The 24,197-nt window shown below is 42.2% G+C and overlaps 1 protein-coding gene across 1 annotated transcript in view; it reads left to right on the top strand.

Moving 5' to 3' along the window:
• LOC124555880 overlaps nt 1–24,197 on the top strand; it is a 244,877-nt gene that overhangs the window by 48,989 nt on the left and 171,691 nt on the right. The window contains exon 7 of the mRNA XM_047129941.1: nt 17,403–17,504. Coding sequence (XP_046985897.1) covers nt 17,403–17,504 — 102 coding nt within the window. The remainder of the gene's footprint in view (nt 1–17,402; nt 17,505–24,197) is intronic.

The raw sequence follows: 24,197 nt of genomic DNA, 5'->3' as shown, positions 1-24,197 counted from the left end.
CGAAGAAAATTGTTAAGAGAGATTATTGGGTTATTAGAAAAAAAAATAAAGCATATGTTTTGACATTTAACTCCCCTGTATTACCAGAGGATATCAAAGCTTGGTTTATCTGCCCCGAAGTTAGAACATGTATGCCAAACCCTGTGAGATCCTTTAAACACCAAAAGTTTGGATATACAACTCTTGGTTGTAACAGTGGGCTCATATGCCATAGATGGTGCCAAAGGCACTTAAGGCAAATTAACCCTGTACATCTATAATGTGTGTCAGCTCTTGAGGTGATCATCCCATATGAAACAAGGACTGATGTGCATTAATGCCGAGAAAAGCAAAAAGCAGAAACTGAAGATCATCAGAATCCCAAATGGTGAGCCGAGAAAGTCTTTAAAGTTATATAACGTCTAGCATTCACCAAACCTTTTATTATATCAGCTGCAGAAATCAGTACCATCGGATAACTGAGCAGTGCTACTTTCCATTGCTGAAGTCAATGTTGTGGACATGATGTTACCGTGGACGAACTAAAACACACTACTACCCTTTCTTCTAACACTTCCTGTTCATCATCACGGCAGAGGGAAAGGGGAAAAGAAAACTCTTACTGAAAGATGGTTCTTGTAATACAGTGAAATGTGAATGGGTTCAAAAAACATATGGAGGGGCTCAAATTCCTAGCACAGAAAAAGCCACTCTGCAGGAGAGACAACTGAAAATGATTGATGTCCTTGTGTTAAAAACTTCTCTCTTCAAAGGGAAGATGACATCAGTGGCAACAGAGCTAAGATTAGGGTAGCATTATTTATTATTGATACATGCACAGTTCACCTGTTCCACTCTCAACCAGCTTGCTTTAAGTAGCTGTTGTCATCCATCTGTCACTGAAAATTAATGTCTGCCCAGAGTACTTGCCACCATAAGACTCACTTGATAAAGATTCTATTGTAGGTCTCATTGGGCAACTCCCTAAATCATTCCTACTTGTGTGTCATTTTAATGCACCTGCCCCGGGATAGAATTACTGAGAGCCCGATTGTGTCAGAAGATATCTGTCTTCTGAAGAGAGCGACACAATTTAGCTCTGCCGTAGATTTGTTCTTTGCAATTGAATTTTTCTTCTGTTCCCTGCATTACAGATATTGTAGTGTGGCAAGTGGATATCAATACACACTCAAGCTACCACTTCCCTACCTGGACACACATTCTGAATAGAAGAGAACACAAAAGAAGCCACCAAAATTGATGCTCAGCAAGGCAGACTGGATTCTGCTGGGCGAAGGGGGTGGGGGTTGGGGTTTGGGTGGGGGTGGTCATGTGCCCATTTCAGCCGTAGTAAGATTGGAACACATTGATAAAGATCATTAGCATCTGGAAATTGTGGGATTATATTGAATGCATGATTCACCATATTGCTGAGACATCCACATGAAATACCTCAGAACACCCTAAAGCTGTCCTCTCACGGTATGTGAAAATGTATGTGGATGAGGAGACGGTGATGTCACAGTGTGGTATTCCATGTTCCACAACACTGCGAAGTGTGAAATGAAGAATCTGGCATTTCACATTTATATCCCATGAAGAGGAACACAGCCAATGAGAGGCATCATCATTTTCGCATCACAAGCAGAATGTAGGAGTCACTGAATTTTCTGAATTTAAACTCCGTATTTTATGTTTTTTTAGTATTGAGTATGTGGTTGAATATAAGCTGCTTCAAAGCATCAGCAAATTGTGAACTCTCAAAAACGGGTCATTTTAGGTACGATTTGTTACAATGAAAGACAGGATACTTTATATCAGTAGTTAAAGGCTTCCTGTATTTGATGCATTTAATGTTATAATTTGTGTGCAATGAAAGTGTACTGTTTCATTGCTACAGCACAATGATGATCTATCAAAAGTGCATGGTTTAGTAAAACCTAATGGAATTTTTAGACACAGCCTTTACACAGTATATACCACATTGAGGAGCGGTGGCCATATCGAAGCTGTAGCGAAGGTTACAGTACCATGAGTGTGAAAGGTAGCACGTTTGTGTCCAGCTCCTTCCAAATCCCCCCCCACCCCCCCCCCCACCCCCCCCCCCCACCCCCCACCCCCCCAAAAGGTTGAGGGGCTTTCTTATAAATGTAATAGAAAGGTTATTGGCAACAGTCAAAGTTATTTATTAGAATCAATGTATTAGCTGCAATTCTTGCTTCATAGGCCATCGACTAGAATGTTTCCCCAGTGCATAGTAATCTTAACATGACTGACAGTCTGTGTCAGAAAGTTAACACAAGTTACACACTGAAAGTTTTCGCTGTTATGAAACTGTTTGAAATACACACTGATCAGCCAGAACATTATGACCACGTACCTAATAGCCGGTAAGTTCGACTACATCTGCACACACAGATCACCTCATTTCTGTAAATTCCAAGGACACCATGTCAATCACATCCCCGATGTATTCAATAGGGTTCAGGTCTGATGAATTGGTGGCCAGCACATCAATTTGAACTCACCACTGTGTTCCCCAAGCCACTCCATCACACTCCTGGCCTTGTGAAATGGCGCATTATCTTCTTGAAAAATGCCACTGCTGTCGGGAACCATGATTGTCATGAAGGGGTGTATGTGGTCTGAAACCAATGTATGATATTCTTTGTCCATCATGGTGCCTTGCACAAGCTCCATTGGACCCACTGATGCCCACTTGAATGTACCCCAGAGCATAACGGTGCTGCCACCAGCTTGTCTCTGTGCCACAGTACAGGTGTTAAGGAGCTGTTCTCTTGAAAGTGACGGATTTGTGTCCTCCCATCGGCATGATGAAGAAGGTATCGGGATTAATCAGATAATGCAGTGCTCTGCCACTGTGCCAACATCCAGTGCTGGGCGAAGGGGGTGGGGGTGGGGGTTTGGGTGGGGGTGGTCATGTGCCCATTTCAGTCGTAGTTGCCAGTGTCATGATATTAACATTGGCACATGCACAGGTCATCGGTTGCAAAGCCTGTTATTATGAGTGTTTTGTGCACTGTGTGTACAAACAAACTTGTACTTTGCCCAGCATGAAAGTCTGATGTTAGTTCTGGCGTAGTTCAGCGCCTGTCCTGTTTTATCAATCTGCCCAGCCTATGACAGGCGACATTTATAAAAAGGCGTGGCCTCCAACCGCATGATGTCTGGACGTGGTTTCAGCTTTGTTTCTCCACAGTACTCCTTGAACACCTGAGGAGTCATGGATTCTTCGAAATGCTAGTGTCAAGCCTCTGCATCATCATAACCTGCCCTTGGTCAAGCTCAGATGAATCACCCGCCTTCTCCATTCTACACAAGGACAGCCCACTCACTGATACTACATGCACTGTGCATGTGTCTGACTAGCAGTCATACCTTGCCAGTTGGTGCTGCTATTGCCTGGATGGGTTTAAATCGATAGTAGGTCGGTGGTCATAATTTTGTCACTGATCAGTGTATATACCTATCTCTTGGTTTTATGAACTGTCTCGTGTTAGTGTCTTGCCAGTAGATATCTTTGCCATTGATGGTGAGCAAATCGAAAATTTCTCCTCTTCCTTTCGAATGAAATTATGAAACTAATCCCAATCTTGAAATCTGTGCGATGAAGTATGTTACTTCAATGTCATGATAGTCAATATAACATCGAGAATATGGATATTATATATGTGCAATCTGACAATAGAAATGACACTAACTATATTCGGTTTAAAACTGAAAATAGGATGGAGATTTAATTGAGTTGACAATTACTTCTGCTAGTATGTATCTCAGATCGTTGTACAGCATTATATAGTGTTCCTGTATCAACTGTTCATTGTTCAAGCTATCAAAGAGTCCAGAATCTTCTTTGGAATTTTCTTCACTATTATTTCACTGTTGCTAACAGAGTTAATGCAGCTATTTTATGCGCATCTATTTTTGTAGAGAATCTGTTAGATTTACGTGCCAGATGCAGCTGGGAATAGCTACTGGAGAGTGCTGTAGTCACAAATCATGATAATGACAATGTTGGTTTGTGGGGCACTGAACATTGTGGTCGTCAGCACCCATGCAAGTTCCAAATCTTTCCATTTCCAGTCTTGACACTTCCCAAATGATGAGACAAATCATGATGCGGAACATATTTTGTGAGATGTTGCATGTTGCTTCAGAGCATGCAGCAACCATGACAGACACGACATCTGGCATATTTCATGATGAGAAACATGTCCCTTGTGAGGATTGCTTAAGAGGCAATGGTGTAATGGAAAATGCCGTAGTGCAGTCAGGGACAAGTGGGTGGCACAGTGAATGTTCAGAGTGAGAATAACAGGAGAGAACCATTTAGTCTTCAAAGTTATGAAAGCACAAGCATGGTGAATAATTAAAGCAAGCAGAAAAGTGTCAAGGCAAGAGTTTTGTAAAACCATTAATCATTCCACACCAGCTCCTATAATATGCGAATCAATCAGATGGGTCACTGATAAAGGTTGTGCTACTCTCATCCCTGCCTCAGGACCATGGACTGTTTTGTATAGCATGTTGGGACAGCTGTGTAAACAACTATGTGTTGTGCAGTTATCAGACCGACAAAAGGAGCTAAAAGAACAATGCCTATCCCTCGCCTCTGCGTCAAAGTTAGTGAGCCACCATTTCTATCTGACAGGGGTCCTGACTGTGCAACATGCCTTCAAAGCTAAGTCAGCCAAGAATCTCCAACATACAAACATTCCAACAGGGTGACTGTTGCTGACCATATGTGAGCCACAAAGCCATTACGAGTCCAGGCAAAACAGCTTTTAGTGGACAACAGTATAGGACATCAAGGTTCTCCTAGAGCAGTGGAGCATTCAGCTCTTGGATGATAGACATACCCAGGAAGAACTTTAAATTACTTTCGGGGGGGGGGGATATTGGTATGGCATATTTTGTCAGCAAACATTCTTTTGTATTTTAAACAATCACTGTAATGATTCAGTGGTTTATGCAGATGGTCCCAAGCAAGGGACTTAGGTGACTTTTCATTAGCTTTTCCAGGCAGCATCCCAAGCATTCACTTGCCAACAGACTTCAGTGTCTAGGATGCATGGTTGTATGCAATCTGGATGGCTCTTATGCAAATGAGATGTATGCATATGAAGATTTTCCTTATCTGTTCCAACTCACAAAGTGCTATGCAAAGCATCGAGAGAATATATCTAGCAGAAAATTTTCTACAGAAAATTTTGGCTACCCTGTTTTCTGTACCGAACAGGACAGGTCAGATTTTGGGGTAACGAGATGACAGATACAGTCAAACAAGTTTGTGATAAGAATTCAGTGACATCAGTTAAGTCACTAGTGAGAAGGACAATCATGGGTACGTGGGGAAGAGTGTGACTTGAAATGAGTGGAAATAAAATTCAGACACTTAAAACAACTTACTGACTGTGACGTACTACTCACTCAACAAAATGAGACCATTTTTACTGGATCTACACTCCTGGAAATGGAAAAAAGAACACATTGACACCGGTGTGTCAGACCCACCATACTTGCTCCGGACACTGCGAGAGGGCTGTACAAGCAATGATCACACGCACGGCACAGCGGACACACCAGGAACCGCGGTGTTGGCCGTCGAATGGCGCTAGCTGCGCAGCATTTGTGCACCGCCGCCGTCAGTGTCAGCCAGTTTGCCGTGGCATACGGAGCTCCATCGCAGTCTTTAACACTGGTAGCATGCCGCGACAGCGTGGACGTGAACCGTATGTGCAGTTGACGGACTTTGAGCGAGGGCGTATAGTGGGCATGCGGGAGGCCGGGTGGACGTACCGCCGAATTGCTCAACACGTGGGGCGTGAGGTCTCCACAGTACATCGATGTTGTCGCCAGTGGTCGGCGGAAGGTGCACGTGCCCGTCGACCTGGGACCGGACCACAGCGACGCACGGATGCACGCCAAGACCGTAGGATCCTACGCAGTGCCGTAGGGGACCGCACCGCCACTTCCCAGCAAATTAGGGACACTGTTGCGGCGAGGACCATTCGCAACCGTCTCCATGAAGCTGGGCTACGGTCCCGCACACCGTTAGGCCGTCTTCCGCTCACGCCCCAACATCGTGCAGCCCGCCTCCAGTGGTGTCGCGACAGGCGTGAATGGAGGGACGAATGGAGATGTGTCGTCTTCAGCGATGAGTCGCTTCTGCCTTGGTGCCAATGATGGTCGTATGCGTGTTTGGCGCCGTGCAGGTGAGCGCCACAATCAGGACTGCATACGACCGAGGCACACAGGGCCAACACCCGGCATCATGGTGTGGGGAGCGATCTCCTACACTGGCCGTACACCACTGGTGATCGTCGAGGGGACACTGAATAGTGCACGGTACATCCAACCGTCATCGAACCCATCGTTCTACCATTCCTAGACCGGCAAGGGAACTCGCTGTTCCAACAGGACAATGCACGTCCGCATGTATCCCGTGCCACCCAACGTGCTCTAGAAGGTGTAAGTCAACTACCCTGGCCAGCAAGATCTCCGGATCTGTCCCCCATTGAGCATGTTTGGGACTGGATGAAGCGTCGTCTCACGCGGTCTGCATGTCCAGCACGAACGCTGGTCCAACTGAGGCGCCAGGTGGAAATGGCATGGCAAGCCGTTCCACAGGACTACATCCAGCATCTCTACGATCGTCTCCAAGGGAGAATAGCAGCCTGCATTGCTGCGAAAGGTGGATATACACTGTACTAGTGCCGACATTGTGCATGTTCTGTTGCCTGTGTCTATGTGCCTGTGGTTCTGTCAGTGTGATCATGTGATGTATCTGACCCCAGGAATGTGTCAATAAAGTTTCCCCTTCCTGGGACAATGAATTCACGGTGTTCTTATTTCAATTTCCAGGAGTGTATAAAGAGCCTGGCACTTTGACCACAATTTCCTCCTGCGTCAAAAGTGAAACGTGTGGCGTAACTGTAACAATGTGCCATATTTTATGTATATGTTGTTTGTATGCTGATATGAGAGCATTAAATGGCTTGGCTAGAGATTTGCATTTTATTTTAAGCAGTGGTTGAATGACTATGGCACGTGTTTTAAATTTTGTGACTACATAATGAGTTTTTTCGCTACATAAAATACACCCATTCATACTCAGCAAGGGTGCTGATAACCAAGCCATCGAGCACCGAGTGGTGGTGGTGGTGGTGGTGGTGGTGGTGGTAGTTAATGTTAAAATAAGGCCGTCATGAGAAATGTACCAGTAATATCGGACCATTTTAGTATTATCTTCAGAGCAGCTTCACCATCAATAATGAAGGGTTTAATTACTTTTTTGTTTATTTATTGAATATTATGTAAATTGTGATTTTCAATCCAAAGAGCATTTGTGACACCTCTCATCTATTACAATTGCAATGCACAAATCACTTAAGTGGAGAAGAAAAACTTCTTTCCTTGTTGTATCTTTACAATAGAGAATTAAGTTATCATCTGCATTTCACACACACCTTGTGCTATCAGAGCAGTTTCTGCAGGACAGAATCTTTACTTGTGAAGTGTAAGTGTTGGGATGCAAAGGTGGTTTGTTCTTGACCATATACACTTTTGGGCCCTGTAGACTTATCTAGGTTGATGTGAGATAGTGTTAATAGCTAGCCCTTTCTCTAATGTTATGTAAGAAATGGCACTGACAGGATTGCAGCTGGAAATGGTGGCTGAATACAGAGATTGGACTGCATGCTGAATACAGAGATTGGACTGCATCTACATCTTTCACAGAGTTACACCTGTGGATTGAGAGCACATGTTGCACAGGAACATGCAGGGAGACTAGTTAGATAATGTGGATAGTGGAGTGCTGATGTGGTAAGAGTGAGGAGGATGATTTTGGAGGATATTATCATTTCAGGGATGGCAAGAGATGTCTGAAACCCTTTTGGAGTATTTTGTTTGGTTCGTCCTGCACTGATTGATACTGTGTGACAAAGGAAATGCTCTTACGTGTCTGGTTAGCAATGTGGGTGGCATATTAGTTTTACACGGGAATCAACATGGGAGATCCATTCCCATAGTAAATGGAAAGTGTGAATTCATTATGTGAAAACTAGTCAGATTTTCGACTTTGGGGGAAGTGAACTGCTTGTCCCATGGGTTCAAACCTTTGCACACTTATCACACTTGTGTTCTGACTACTTAAGTCACCATTTTTGCACCTACATAATTTCTTTTCACAAACATTTCCAACCAATCAGGTTCCAACAGACAATAATTCTCATAAGTCTAGTCTTCCAAAACCATGTCAGCCAACCAGAACCATCTTTAAACTACTTGTGCTCCCCTTGTTAAATATTCCTTCTCTGGAATTCCAAACTCCTACATCCCATCTGCTTGCCACAAAATAATTAGACAAACACACTTGACACAGAATGTGTTATCATCATACTGTGATCATGAATCACTCTCAATTTAAAACATTACATGCAGTTTATTCATATTTAAGACTACCCACAGTTGCTATTGGTGTTTTAGGTATGAATTAAAATGCTAATTACTGAGAATAAATGAAAAATTTGCATGGAAAGCATGTAACTGTGAAATAAATGTTTTTGCTTTTAATACTAGGAAAATTAGTTTATTCCACAGTTTTGATGATCTTCCATGTTTTACATTACATACTTCAATTTGTACTCTGCTACAGTTTTATTATCCTCAGACAACTTACACTACCTGACCAAAAAGTTGAAGCACCTAGAAGGGAGGGAAGCAACAAAACGAAACTCCTAGGTTTGAGAGGGTATGTGATGTTATTCCAGTGGTTACAGTATTAAGTCAAATTTACAAAGAACTTGGATGCCTGAGTCCATTTATCAGTATGACATCGTATCCACTCTGGCCCTGATGAATGCTTTGATTTGGACGAGAAGGGTTTCTTAAAGCCATATTATTCTCTCCTGAGGTAAGCTAGCACACAACTGTTGTAACTAGTCCTTTCCCATAAGTGTTTTATTGGAACAGATGTGGGGATATTGCTGACCATGAGAGTAATTCAACACCACGTTTGCACAGTTCGTAGAGACATGTTGCATGTGTGGATTAGCATTGTTCTGTTGAAAAATGGAACCACGATGCTGTTGCACAAGAGGTAACATGTAAGTACACAGGATGTTCGTGACATAACATTGTGTTGTTAAAGGTCTCTCAGTCACTACCAGCTGCAACTTGAAGTCGTACATGATGGCTCCTCATACCATGAATCCAGGAGTAACATTGCTGTGCCTCTTCAAAACATTGGAAGAATTGGAGCTTTCTCCCCAGGTCATGTTGCAGGTACATTACATGTTTTCAGATGGCAGGTGAAGAGGTAAAGGAGTTACAGTGTGCTTAGTGCTCAATACAGTGATCCTCCCTTTTGATGGTCAGATGTGGTTGACTGGAACCTTGACATTGAGTATCCCTGGTTCGTGTTCCAAAGCAGTCCAACCTTTGGGACCAAGCCACACCCAAATGCCACACAAATCAGATTATTGAATGATTCAGCCAGCTGGCCAAATGTATATACCAACAGTGAGGTCCCTTTCAAAATCTGTCAGGTCTGGCCTTTCTACTTGTCATAGAGAATTGCAACTCTTATTCATTTCCATACCGACGAGTGGTGTGTACCTCTGCGAAGTTACATTGACATATGACCATTAGTTATTGTAGCAAAGCCATAAAGGTAGTGGCGTGGCATCTTATCTAAATAAGGACATAGAAGCTTAAAAAAATTTCCTTTCTTGAACACCACACCAAAGAAGGATCAATTGAAATGACAGGTATTGTACTCCCACAGTAATGATCTTAAGTTACCAAAGCATAAAGTGATTGGAGTAGATAGGCCACCAAATGCTATTGTAATGCTGTTTATGGATAAACTTAGTAGTGTTGTTGGTCAGTCCAGTTCTAATGACCTTATTATGTTAGGTGACTTTAATATAGATGCAAACTCAAATAGTATAGTAAACTTGAAACTCAGTGATATACTGACCTTATACAGTCTTGTAAATATAGTGAACTCAGACGCCAGAGTGACGGACACATGTTCCACTAGAATAGATCATGCTATAATCAACAAAGATGTTATAGATAACGTAAATTACAGTAACTTAGATTTTCTTTATTCTGACCACTTCTGTCAGGTGTTAGAATACAAAAATTCAGTTGTGCCTAAAATAACAAAAATTGTGCTACAGAAACGAATGCTGAATACCTCAAATATTAATGCTCTTAAACACAAACTAGCGAATGAGAGATGGGATTCTGTGTACCTGGTAAAACGGTCGGATGAGAAATGGAATGAATTCTACTCAACCCTACTGCATCATTATGAATATAGTTGTCCAATCAGAGAAATCCAGAAGGTAGTTAAACACTGTCAAAATGGAAGTAATCCTAGACTAAAACTCCCAACAAATCTGATTAGGCTCAGGCAGCAAGTGCATGATCTAAACCAGCTTTATAAAGCCATTACTATGCCGGTTTTCAAGGAAAAATACAATAGGACCAAGCAAACTTTTAAAACTGAAATTGTTAACCTAAGGAAGCAGATTAACAACAAAACAATAGAACAGTCTGACAACATAAGCAAAGCATCTTGAAGCTGTTTGACAAATAGTGAAAAGGTCCCAACAAGATGAACATGGAACCACTCAGCATAAGACAGATGGTAACATTATAAAAAACCCAGATACTATATTAATATTTTTAATACCAACTACATTTCTGGTGAACAATCAACTCATATTATAGATTCACAGTTAGAGACCCGATGCCATCTCACCCAGTGTACCGAATTTGAATTTGTGGAAGGGAATGAGCAGGAGGTTTGCAGGGCAGTATACATGCTAAAGAAATAATTTTCATCTGGATGGGATGGCGTATCCAGTGCTATTACTAAAGTGTGCTTAAAAGAAATCTCTAAACCTCTTACCTGATTAATTGCAACATTAGAGAGAACATGTATCCAACAGTTCTAAAAATAAGTGTAGTGAAACCAGTGTATAAAAAGCGAAGTAAGGAAGATGTCTCCAACTATAGACCAATATCATTAATTCCCACTTTTAGTAAGATATTCGAAAGCATTATCCTTTCTCAGCTAAGTGCCTTTTTCACAAAACCTTGTAGATTCTCAGCATGGCTTCAGAAAAGAGCTAAGTACAACCACAGCAGTTACACAGTTCATCCATGAAGTTTACTGTCTGTTGGACCAGAATATGCAGACTGCAGGTATATTTTTGGATCTGATGAGCATTTGATACGGTAAACCATAGGGTACTTCTTAAAAAGCAAAAATCTTGTAGTATTGGGGATAAAGCCATGAATCTTCTAACCACATACCTGCTGAATTGTAAGCAAAACACTAAATTGTCATACAAACTAGATAATAAAATCATGCACTCCCAGACCACCAGTGAACCTGTGTTACAAGGTGTACCACAGGGCTCAATCCTTGGACCCTCTGCACAACCCATTAACTCCCATATTGTAAGCTATGCAGATGACATGTGAATCTTATTGTACGCGAGTGAATGTAATGAGCTAGAATCTCTTGCTACTAGTGGTGTCACAGAAGTGACAAAATACTTCAGTGATCAGGGACTCAAGGTGAATGTCACCAAATCTCAACTACTGACATTTAAAACAGGCTGTTCTCACCACAACAATATGAATAGTGTGTGTAATATCTCTGCAACAGAAAATGGTAACTGTAAATTCCTGGGTGTGTATGTTGATGAAAATTTGCGGTGGACATACCACATTAATTTTGTATGCGGAAAAGTCAGTAGTGCCATATATCTCCTCAGCCAGCTCGCAAAGATAGTTCCTAGCCAAGCACTGAAATTAGTATATTATGGAACACTTTCACCCCTTTCTCAATTAAGGAATTGAACTATGGGGCTGTGCAGCTGATGTACATTTAAAAAGAATAATACTACTACAGAAAAGAGCAATAAAACATATACATGGGATGGGACATAGAGATTCATGTTGTGAAGTGATTGTGCAGCAGAAATATCTGACAATATATTCTCTGTACATCTTCAATATAGATGTATATTTTTATAATTCAACCAACAGAAGCTATCAAGGGCAGTGATGTACATGATCACAACACTAGAACAAAGTGTAACTATTTCCGTAACAGAACAATGTTAAAAATGACTGATAGAAGTCCATATTATCAGTGGTTTGATTTGGTATAATAAGTTACCAAACTCTCTAAGAATGTACAGGGGAAATGTTTTTAAAACAAAATTAAAATCTTTTCTAATAGAAAAATGTTTGTATTCTTTCAACGAATTTTAAGACAGTGATTGTAACATGAGGCATTAGCATATCAGTTGTAATGTGATAAATGAAAAAAAAATACACATAAGAAGCAACAGCTACAGAATATAGTGTTTGTAAATGTAACCATAGTATTAAGTCTGACGTTTGCAAAAGCCATCATTACGATGGCTCCACGCAAAGAAAATGTAAATAAATAAATATCTTCTGGGTATTTCAATTTCTTTGTCAAACAGTGTATATCAAGCATAAGGGATATTTCTAATGGAAAATTTGAGCACCTGGTGTCTGAGGTACTTCATATACCTGATTCCAGAGGTTATGTACACTCTCATGAAAACTGTTGTTCATACTGTACGGCTATTCACAGCTGCACCATGGAGCAAAAATGAAACAATATTGAAGTGGGGGAGGGGGGTAGAAAGCTCATCATTTCAAAAACATTCTGTAAGATACATACATCCCCTGATATAGCTAAGTAGTTGTCAGCTGAGGACGCTTACTATCAAAGGAAGTGTGTGACCACGAACGCTAAGAACCACACCAAAATGTGCGTAGAATATAAATTTCTCACCCAAAAAACTGTGTTATTGGCCATTCACATACAAAATGCAGGTGTTGTCTGCTAACACCATCCAATGGTGGCACGTGATACCTGCACTAAAAAGTATAGGGTGTTTCATGTAAGACTCCTGGGAGGAGTCTGCAGGTAGCACAGCACACTCACTGGCTGCTGCCACCGCATCTGCGTCTCGGACACTAATTTTCTGGTAGTCGGCTGCAGGCGCACTCCCCCTGAGTTACGCATAAAGAGTGTTGCCATATTATTAACTGAAGCTTGCCTTTATTTACAGTAGGTGCTCAAAATGATGTCACTTTCTGGTAAGACCAGCCTGACATTTCCTGAACACATTAGCAAACACTCGACAAATTTCTGCTGCCAGAATCTGGGAAATGACTATCCGAAACCCTGTCTTCCAACTCTTCGAGTGTGGGGAGATTGGTTGCATACACCTTGTCTCTTAACATTCCCCAGAGATAAAAATCACACGAATTTAGATCTGGAGAACGAGGAGGGTGGACAACTATCCTGTCGTAAAAAAAACCTCCGATTTGATGCATTGACGATGTGTGGGCCTGCATTGTCCTTCATGAAATATCGGTACATCTTTTCGTTAGGTGTTGGTTCTTGAAAAAAAGGATACATTATATTGTTCACATACGTTTACATTTACACTCTGCAAACCATCGCAAGGTGCATGGCAGAGGGTACATTCCACTGTACTGGTTATTAGGGTTTCTTCCTGTTGAATTCACATTTGGAGCACGGGAAAAATTATTATTTGAGTACCTGTCCAAACTTATTGTTTTATGGAAAAAGATTGGTCCAGTAATTCTTCTTGCAGTAATTGCATACCAAACTCCTGTTTTCAGCTCATGCAGAGGTTGTTGATGTAAGTCATGATGATTTTCAGAGCTCCAACGTCGATTGTTATGAGAATTAACATACTCTGACAAATGCAGCCATGCTTCATCAGAAAATAAAGCATTTAAGGATCAACTTCCCCATCGTGCACAGACTGTAACAGCCAGTTGCAATAACGAGATCGAGCAACTGTATCTGAGTTCCTCAGTTGATGCACTACTGTGATTTTGTATGGTTTCAATTTCACTTTGTGCACAGCACTGTGAAGAGATGCTCTTGACACACCAGTCTTAAGTGCCAAACGGCACAGAGACTTTCTAGAGCTTCTTTCCAAGGCCTCCCCTGTTTTGTCTAATTTATTTTCGGGTAAAACACTAGGTTCTCTAGACATTCATTTGTGTAACCAGATCCAGTATCTTGAAATTTTTTCACTAATCTGTGTATTGTCGAATCATTGGGAACATGCGTACTGGGAAATTTTTGTATGAATTCAAGCCAACATTCCACATACAATTCTATTTCTGTGTAGTTCAACAAAAGAAACACTCATTGATCCTTCATGTACACCATACCGAATGGAAAGACGACAGAAAACACTCAGTCACACAGCATAGAAGACACACACATGGTGTTCTGAGGATGAGGCCCAGCTACACACAGACAAGGAAAGCCCCAGATTCGGTGCAGTGGCAATAATGACATCTAACAACAATATTTAAAGCAATTAACCTTAAAAAAACATCGAAAGAAAACACCAGTACACAGAGTCGCACAACGTAGGAGGCACACGCTAAGTATTGGTGTTCGAGAACTACGCATATTGACAGCCGGCAGACACGGCGGCAACAGACAGCAAACGCACCACACAAACTGCGGACCCCCTCCTGGGCATCTTTCATGAAATACCATCTGTATTGGTTGTGTGAATAGTATAGCTGCAATAGGGGGCTGTCTTTTAGTGTGTTAGGTTGTGGGGTAGAGACTGAAGAGTATATATTGGTATCATTAGGTGAGTTATTCCCATAAATGGTGTCAAAATGTTTGAGACAAAGTTGTAATGTGTTGTATGTGTAAATGTGATTGGAGTTGGGGATGTGGTGTTCACTAATATTTTATATAGCATAATAATTCACAGATAAAATTGGGATGATGTGGAAATGCAAGAAGATATACTGGACAGGTGTAGAAAGACAGGAAGAGCCTGTACCCAAAGTTTGCTTGTCCAGTAGTACAAGACTTTTATCTCCAGAGCAATAGGCCCCTTCAACTAGAAGTGAGTATGAACCATCACCACCTAAAATGTCTAGTGCCAGTATACTGATGACAACATACTGGAAAATGTATATGGAGACAGTTACAGTCGTGGCTTGAACTCCTATAGTAATCTTACGAGGCACCGGCAGATTGCAGGGTAATATTAGATTATGCCTAGCAGAAGATGACATCAGGGTCACTTCGAGGGAAACAGGCTGTCACAATTAAAAACTTTAGAAGAGTATGTACTCTTAACAGTTTGATAAGGACAAGACCATATGGTACTGCTGTTCATTATGGGCATCTGCAAATGTGGACATTAGAAGCATATAAAGTGGTTGGCATGGACAATTTCACAGGTTCAGTTACTGTTATTAACAAACCTTACACTGAATATAACATTCCTACCAGATATATTATTGTGTTCATCACTTGTAAGAACATAGAAGTGTTGTGGCGTAACAAGCTTGCTACGCCACACTGGGAAGGGAGCCGAAAGAAAGGCACGCGTACACACACGCCGACTGGCGTCAAGTCTGGAACAGGATAACTATTGAATGGTAGCAAGAAAAGTACGTAGCTGCTTTATACTTAACTTTTAATCTTTGTTGGTGTACAAAGTTCTTCTTGTGACATTTATACGATAACTCTCAAACTAGGTAAGGCTAATGGCGCCTTGCTAGGTCGTAGCCATGGACTTAGCAGAAGGCTATTCTAACTGTCTCTCGGCAAATGAGAGGAAGGCTTCGTCCGTATTGTCGCTAGCAATGTCGTCCGTACAACTGGGGCGAGTGCTGTTTCGTATCTCGAGACCTGCCTTGTGGTGGTGCTCGGTCTGCGATCACACAGTGGCGACACGCGGGTCCGACATGTACTAAACGGACCGCGGCCGATTTAAGCTACCACCTAGCAAGTGTGGTGTCTGGCGGTGACACCACAAGAAGATCATCATAGTGTTGTCCAGAAGGAACAAAAATCTGTGGAAGAAGTGAACAAATAGGTAACAGACTTGAGTGTGGATAAATAAAATGTTTGGAACAGTGATAAAAATCAATGTAATTATGAAATGTCTTCATTGTCCACACTGTCTCCCAGAGGAGAGAAAAATACAGATATTGTATTACAATTTATACGTAGCTCTACACCTAACCATACAATTAATGTGGCCATATCAGTGAGAGGTAGTTAGCTAACAAGTCCTATTATCTGATTTCAAGAGCTGCAAGGCATTTTTGGCCCAGATGTTTCAAACAAATTTGAAGCAACATGCCTATGAAACATTCATGTGGAGGCAAGCAAAAGTGGGAAAAAGATGGAAGAGCATATGAAAAGATATCTAATTATAGTCTTGGTGCAGATGTACATGATTATGTGAAGAGCCTGATGCTGTGTGTTTGTTGGTCGGATCATAAAAAATTGTACTCTGTTGGATGAAAGTTTTCTGAACAGTGAATTTAAACCCAAGACGACAAAATATTACCATCCTCTTGACGTGTACTTCGTTAGGCAGTATAAGCTATACATGAGGAGGATTGTTGATTCTTGTAAGACTACAATGTGAAAAACTGCAAGTGAAGTTGCACAATTGTCATGTTATCATCAGACTACACTCTGTGCTTTAAAACAAGCTTTCTGAACCGAAGTAAAAGCCTATCTTGTAATATGCTTGCCAAAAGGCAGGTTATGACATAGACATACTGATATCATCATTTAAAAATGGCAATATTGCAGTGTTTGATATTGGACTGCTTTAATGCAGGAGGTAAGTTTGATATGAAGAAAGTGGCTTTAGGGGCTGTGAATATTGTTCTGATCCACTTTGTTTGGACAATTTGTTTGAAATCCTACACTTGTACTTTAAAGTTTGAATATCTATGCAACAGTATCAGGACAGTAGAAAAGATTGCTTTTCAAATAGTGTGATTATTTTAAGCAGAGGCAAATATGGCATTTGAAGTCACAGCATTGAAATATCTGTGCTTTTGTCTTGTTGCATCAATATTTTGTTTCTTCGTGTTACCAGATTTCTTCTCTTAGACCTTGAATAGGTGATCGTTCAAATGTGTCTTATGCTAAGATGCCTAATTTTGCATGCAAATGGCTCATACCACTGTTTCTGATATGAACAATTTATACTCTAACCACATTTTTGTGCAGTTCAGAGCGTTCAAGGTCACAGCTTCCACTGCAACAGCAAAGGTGTGTGGCCACCCTCTACCACTAACATTACCAAATGTGAAAATTAACATGTCAACCTCATAAAGATACGGGAGAAAGAACAGGGAAAAGAAGAATAATTATTAATGACTGTGGACACAAGTCTCTCATTCATCATGTTTATGACATGTATTTACCTGAAGAAAGCAATAGTTCGTAATTTAACTTCATTAACATGTTGAAATTTGATACATAAATAACTCTGTTCCCAAAATTGCAGGTGTGAAAACGTATGCTGCATCATATCTTGACAGAGATTTGCGCCACCTGTCATATCTGGACAGAGATATCCCCAGCCGACTTTTGAAGGAAGGTTCTGTTGGTGAGTAAATTTGGTTAGTCCAGTCACTGAATTAAGCATGTTGAAATCACTCGTCGTATTTTCACTTTGAATCATTCGAGTCACACTAGATTTAACCTTGGACCAGCCTTTGAGATGTCAGTTCATTGGTTTAAGTACACAGCTTGTGGTCATTATGAGAAAACATTATTGATTATGAGTGGAGAGTTCACATGCAGAATGAAAACTCTGTTATGGTTTGATATTTCAGTTTATACAAACCTGTATCTTGTGTAAACTACCAGACAAAAGGTGTGCAACAATGTAGAGGAAAAGGAACTATCGTACAAAGTTTGTGGCCACATGTGTTTCATTATTCATAGTCATAGGTAATGGTTTACATTTAATGTGGAAATTAATTAAAATAGTTGCATAATAATGACACTTAATTCTTTCACAATTCAAGAGATTTTGAAAATTATACTGCAAGAATATTAACTGGCATTTGGTTTAAATAGTAACATTATCTGCTACTTTTGCTGAATTTCTTTGTTGTCATCGCAAGACATGAGTCACTAATGGAAGGAGAAGAAAGTTGTCCGAAATTAAAAACACTAAATATTAGGTGTAGTAAGTGGCCCAAGAAAAAAAAGAAATGAGACAAGTCCAATTTTTAAGGAACTATTTGTTATAGAATATTGGTGCACAATGTTGTTGTGGTGTTTACTTTGAACTGTGTCTTTATTGTTTAACAAGTTCATTTTGCTGGACTGCGTCTTTGGTTGTGGCCAAGCAGTTTACCATAGATGAGCGCTTGTATTCGGATGGAATCTGTATAACATCTTGGCAAACAATATGCAGAGTGTTTCTAAGTAGTGGAATGAGGAACAGTTGACAGTTGAATTCAGATACGTGTGTGTGTGTGTGTGTGTGTGTGTGTGTGTGTGTGTGTGTTGGGGCGGGGGGGGGGGGGGGGGGGTGTTAGAGAATTCGGATGCAGGCTACCATCATAGTGTTGGGGACATTAATACATTCTACTATGCATTATGATAAAGATACAGTGATACATATGTCATAAACAGTAAAGGATAGATTGAGAGTATAATTAAATGATGCAACAGCTGCCACCAATATTCCCAGGTAATTGCTGATAAAAATTTAGAATCATATACCCAAAAGCAACTAATATCTACACTCCAAGGGGGAAAAAAGACACACCAGAAAGGAATTATCCAAATGGGACAGAAATCGGTTGATGTGATGCACATGTACAGACAAACAAATGATTATAATTTCAGAATAATTGGGTGATTTATTCAAGTAAAAGGGTGTCACAAATTGAGCAAGTCCTTAATGAGTCTGTGCACATCGGGTCCATATGGAAGCAGTTATTCAGCTTAGCATTGATTGATGGAGTTGTTGGATACCCTTCTGAAGGATATCTTGCCAAAATCTGTCCAGTTGGTGCATTAGATCGTCAAAATCCTGAGATGGTTGGAGAACCCAACCCATAATGATCCAAATGTTCTTAACATCGGGAGAGATCTGGTGACCTTGCTGGTCAAGGTAGGGTTTGACAAGAATGAAGACAATGAGGGTGCCATTTCTTTTCATAGCAGGAGCCCTTTGGTTGTCATCTGCAGCATCCTCATAGCACAGCAGTATGTTGATGATATTAAATGCCCTATTTTGTTGCCCTTCATGGCAAGCCATCCTGGGCTTAAAATTTTAGCCAGCACGGGGCGAGAGTTTCTGCTGCTTGTCTTAGTGCTTGCCAAATCCTTCCTTGGCCAGCAAGTTCACCAGATCTTTTCCCAATTGAAAACATTTGGTGCGTTATGGGCAGGCCCTCCAACCACTCCTGGGTTTTGATTGTCTAACATGCCAATTGGACAGAATTTGATGTGATGTCTGTCTGGATGATATCCACCAACTCTCTCAATCAATGCTGCACTGAAAAATTGCTTGCATAAAGTGCCAGGGGTGGACCAACGTTTTACTGACTTGCTCAATTTATTAAGTTCTTTTTAATGAATAAATCATCCTATTTTCGCGATATTGTCATTTGTTTGTCTGTAGGTGTACATCACACCTACTGAGTCCCACCCATTTGTATTATTCTTTTCTGGTGAAAAGAATCTTTTGTTTTAGAGTGTAATTAAGGTAGTGTTATAGGTTTTCAATCTGCAATAATTTAAGAAGATGAATTGTTAGCTGAAAAATATCATAAGTAATACATGGCAGGAGGCAAAACAAAATTAATAGGTCAAGATAATATCTGGGTTAAAATGAAATTGCAGACAAATGTACTAGTGTCTAAAAGGAAAATGTGCTGTAATTTGGACCATATTAGTAAACATTTTAAAGGGCTATAACACTGTGTCAAATGTGGTTTGATGCAGGAAAGTGTAAGTTAACATTATTTGTGTGTATTCACTTTGACAAGGGAAATTTAACAACATACTGAAATTGTCTAATGTTCTTCATACTATGCCAAATATATGCACATGCTGTGTGCAACAACTTTTTCTTTAAAGATGCTGTCTCTTTCACTAGGGTACATTCACAATGGAGCTTCACTGCTAGCCATTTCTGTGGCATTCGATAAGCCACATGTGACCCCCAGGTCATGCTAAATGGTAAGCACCTCAGCGAGCTCAGTATTTGTTTGCTGGGTACGGGCTTCGCAAATCAATTTCCTGACCTGGGGGCTGGTAAGTGCTGCAAGTCCTCTGTAACTGTGTAACAGTGAGTGCTGGGCATGCTTCAGCAAATACCATGTAGCGTGGCGGTGGAATATTGTGTGTCACAGGGACTGGGGATCTTGGCTTAGCTGCCTGGATTGTGAGAATAGTTAAAACCTCAAAAACTCTTAATTTCAAGGTGCGACAAGGAGGCTCATGGCTGTTTAGGTGGAACAGTCAATTGTCAGCAACCTCTGAGGAACTTGCTACATCTCAGTTGTACAGGGTTTACTCAGGAAAGCAGGGGGTCTATCTGAGTGGACCATTATTTCCCTAGCTGCTCGTGGTACCAAGATAGGACCCTCAAACACAAACTTATTGACTACTAGTGTAGATAGGGGTACCGCCTGGGAGTAAACAGCTTTCAAGGAATCACAAATACAAGGATGGTTTGAAAAGTTCTCGGAATCACCACGAGAGGTCAGCGCTAGCGCACCGAGTTGTTTACATGGTATTCATTGGACTGTTGCCTGTAAACACGTGCCACGTCAGTGCTGTTGGCAGAAAGCTGTGGCGGTGACGTGACTCTGTTGTTGTTCCCGTGTAGTGATTGCGAAGGTGGAAAAAATAGAGATTTGAGCAGTGATTAAGTACTTCGTAAAGAAAGGTATGAAAGCAAAGGACATTCATACCAATTTCCAGAGTACACTGGGGGACTCTGCTCCTTCATATTCAACTGTTGCCAAGTGGACAAATGAATTTAAATTTGGTTAGGAGAGCTTAGATGATGATCTGTGCAGTGGTCGGCCAAGACGTATCACTACTCCAGAAATCATTGCAAAGGTGCACAAAATGGTCATGGAGGATCGCTGATTGAAAGTGTGTGGAATTGCTCATGCTTGCCAGATGTCGTCTGAAAGGGTATATCACATTTTAACTGAAGAATTAGAAATAAAAAAGTTATCTGCAAGGTGGGTGCCGCGACTCTTGACCCTGGATCTAAAACGCGTGAGAATGGACATATCGGAACAATGTTTGGCCCGTTTTAGTAGAAATGAACAAGATTTTTTGCACTGGTTTGTGACCAGAGATGAAAATTTGGTTCACTACTATACCCCAGAGACAAAACGGCAGTCAAAGCAGTGGAAACATGCTGATTCTCCGCCACCAAAGAAAGCAAAGACAATTCCTTCGGTGGGAAAGGTCATGGCATCAGTGTTATGGGATGTGAAGTGGATTCTGTTTGTAGATTATCTCCTCACTGGGCAAATAATTACTGGAGAATATTATGCTAACTTCCAGGACAAATTGCAACAAAAGATTGCGAAAAAGGTCAGGTTTAGCAAGAAAGAAAGTCATCTTCCAACAGGACAATGCACGCCCGCACATACGTGCCATCGTCATTGCAAAATTACATGCACGAAGGTATGAATTGTTGCCACACCCACCTTATTCACCTGATATGGCTCTGTCGGACTTCCATCTATTCCCAAAACTGAAAATTTTTCTTGGTGGATGAAGATTCACTTCAAACGAAGAATTGATATCCGGAGTTGACAACTATTTTTCAGGCCTGGAGGAAACTCATTTTCGGGATGGGACCAAGGCACGTTGGACCAAGTGCATTAATCTACAAGGAGACTACATTGAAAAATAAAAACAAGTTTCAGTGATGTAAGTTCTTTTTTTCTATCCTGTTCCAAGAACTTTTCAAACCACCCTTGTAAAAATGTGTATCTGTTGATCAAGAGGAAGGAGGGGATGTTTGAAAAAGTGTCCCTTTCTATATTCATAAAGGTTTAGAAGCACTTACTGGTACCGTAAAGTGTGCTAAGTGGACGCGAAATGGTTCTGTATTGGTTGAGACTAACAAGACAAAGCAGGTGGAACTTCTTAGGGCATCACAAAAGTTGCATAACACACTTAGGTCAAGCAAGGGTGTAGTCACGTGCCATGATATTCTGGACATTGACATTGCAGAACTCAAAAAAGTATGGGCATCACAGGGGATAGTGGATGTGGAGCTAAGGATGTGAAGGAATAATGGAGGAGTTGAGATGACTACCACCTTCATTGCGACCTTCAGTTCTCTGACACTGCCTGAACACATTGTGTTCTGTAAATCTGTGGAATCAGAAAACTCGCCCTCGCCCTCGCCCTCGCCCTCGCCCTCGCCCATCGCCCATCGCCCATCGCCCATCGCCCCTCCCCCTCCCCCTCCCGCTCCCTGCCGGTCTGGGGGTTAGGATAGGCACCTGCCTGTCGTAATAGGTGACTAAAAGAAGTCTCAAACTTTTTGGCCCTGTAAGTTCAGGTCCCATATTATGGTTTGACCTGCCACTTTCCAAATTCTACAGAAGTGCGGGCCATATGGGGAAGGATGCCGCAGGTAGCGCATGAGTTATCCCTAGTGCCCTTACATGCGATCTCTGGAACCTCTTGTCATGGCTTTGCATCTCCATGTGCAATTCAACTACACTCCTGGAAATGGAAAAAAGAACACATTGACACCGGTGTGTCAGACCCACCATACTTGCTCCGGACACTGCGAGAGGGCTGTACAAGCAATGATCACACGCATGGCACAGCGGACACACCAGGAACCGCGGTGTTGGCCGTCGAATGGCGCTAGCTGCGCAGCATTTGTGCACCGCCGCCGTCAGTGTCAGCCAGTTTGCCGTGGCATACGGAGCTCCATCGCAGTCTTTAACACTGGTAGCATGCCGCGACAGCGTGGACGTGAACCGTATGTGCAGTTGACGGACTTTGAGCGAGGGCGTATATTGGGCATGCGGGAGGCCGGGTGGACGTACCGCCGAATTGCTCAACACGTGGGGCGTGAGGTCTCCACAGTACATCGATGTTGTCGCCAGTGGTCGGCGGAAGGTGCACATGCCCGTCGACCAGGGACCGGACCGCAGTGACGCACGGATGCACGCCAAGACCATAGGATCCTACGCAGTGCCGTAGGGGACCGCACCGCCACTTCCCAGCAAATTAGGGACACTGTTGCTCCTGGGGTATCGGCGAGGACCATTCGCAACCGTCTCCATGAAGCTGGGCTACGGTCCCGCACACCGTTAGGCCGTCTTCCGCTCACGCCCCAACATCGTGCAGCCCGCCTCCAGTGGTGTCGCGACAGGCGTGAATGGAGGGACGAATGGAGACGTGTCGTCTTCAGCGATGAGAGTCGCTTCTGCCTTGGTGCCAATGATGGTCGTATGCGTGTTTGGCGCCGTGCAGGTGAGCGCCACAATCAGGACTGCATACGACCGAGGCACACAGGGCCAACACCCGGCATCATGGTGTGGGGAGCGATCTCCTACACTGGCCGTACACCACTGGTGATGGTCGAGGGGACACTGAATAGTGCACGGTACATCCAAACCGTCATTGAACCCATCGTTCTACCATTCCTAGACCGGCAAGGGAACTTGCTGTTCCAACAGGACAATGCACGTCCGCATGTATCCCGTGCCACCCAACGTGCTCTAGAAGGTGTAAGTCAACTACCCTGGCCAGCAAGATCTCCGGATCTGTCCCCCATTGAGCATGTTTGGGACTGGATGAAGCGTCGTCTCACGCGGTCTGCACGTCCAGCACGAACGCTGGTCCAACTGAGACGCCAGGTGGAAATGGCATGGCAAGCCGTTCCACAGGACTACATCCAGCATCTCTACGATCGTCTCCAAGGGAGAATAGCAGCCTGCATTGCTGCGAAAGGTGGATATACACTGTACTAATGCCGACATTGTGCATGCTCTGTTGCCTGTGTCTATGTGCCTGTGGTTCTGTCAGTGTGATCATGTGATGTATCTGACCCCAGGAATGTGTCAATAAAGTTTCCCCTTCCTGGGACAATGAATTCACGGTGTTCTTATTTCAATTTCCAGGAGTGTATTTGGGCGAGGATACTTTCCGGAGTATGTCATCTTCTTCCATTGTCCCATGTCCTCTTTCACCCCCATGACAGTATTGGATATCTCTGCACCCAATATCCAGCACGGTAGCCAGTCCATTGTGGTGGGGCCGTCATGTACCCATTTGGTGG

The sequence above is a fragment of the Schistocerca americana genome, chromosome X, assembly GCF_021461395.2.
Source record: "Schistocerca americana isolate TAMUIC-IGC-003095 chromosome X, iqSchAmer2.1, whole genome shotgun sequence".
Lineage (NCBI taxonomy): Eukaryota > Metazoa > Arthropoda > Insecta > Orthoptera > Acrididae > Schistocerca > Schistocerca americana.
The sequence above is the reverse complement of the archived record's forward strand: the minus strand, read 5'-3'. Positions and strand labels throughout refer to the sequence as shown.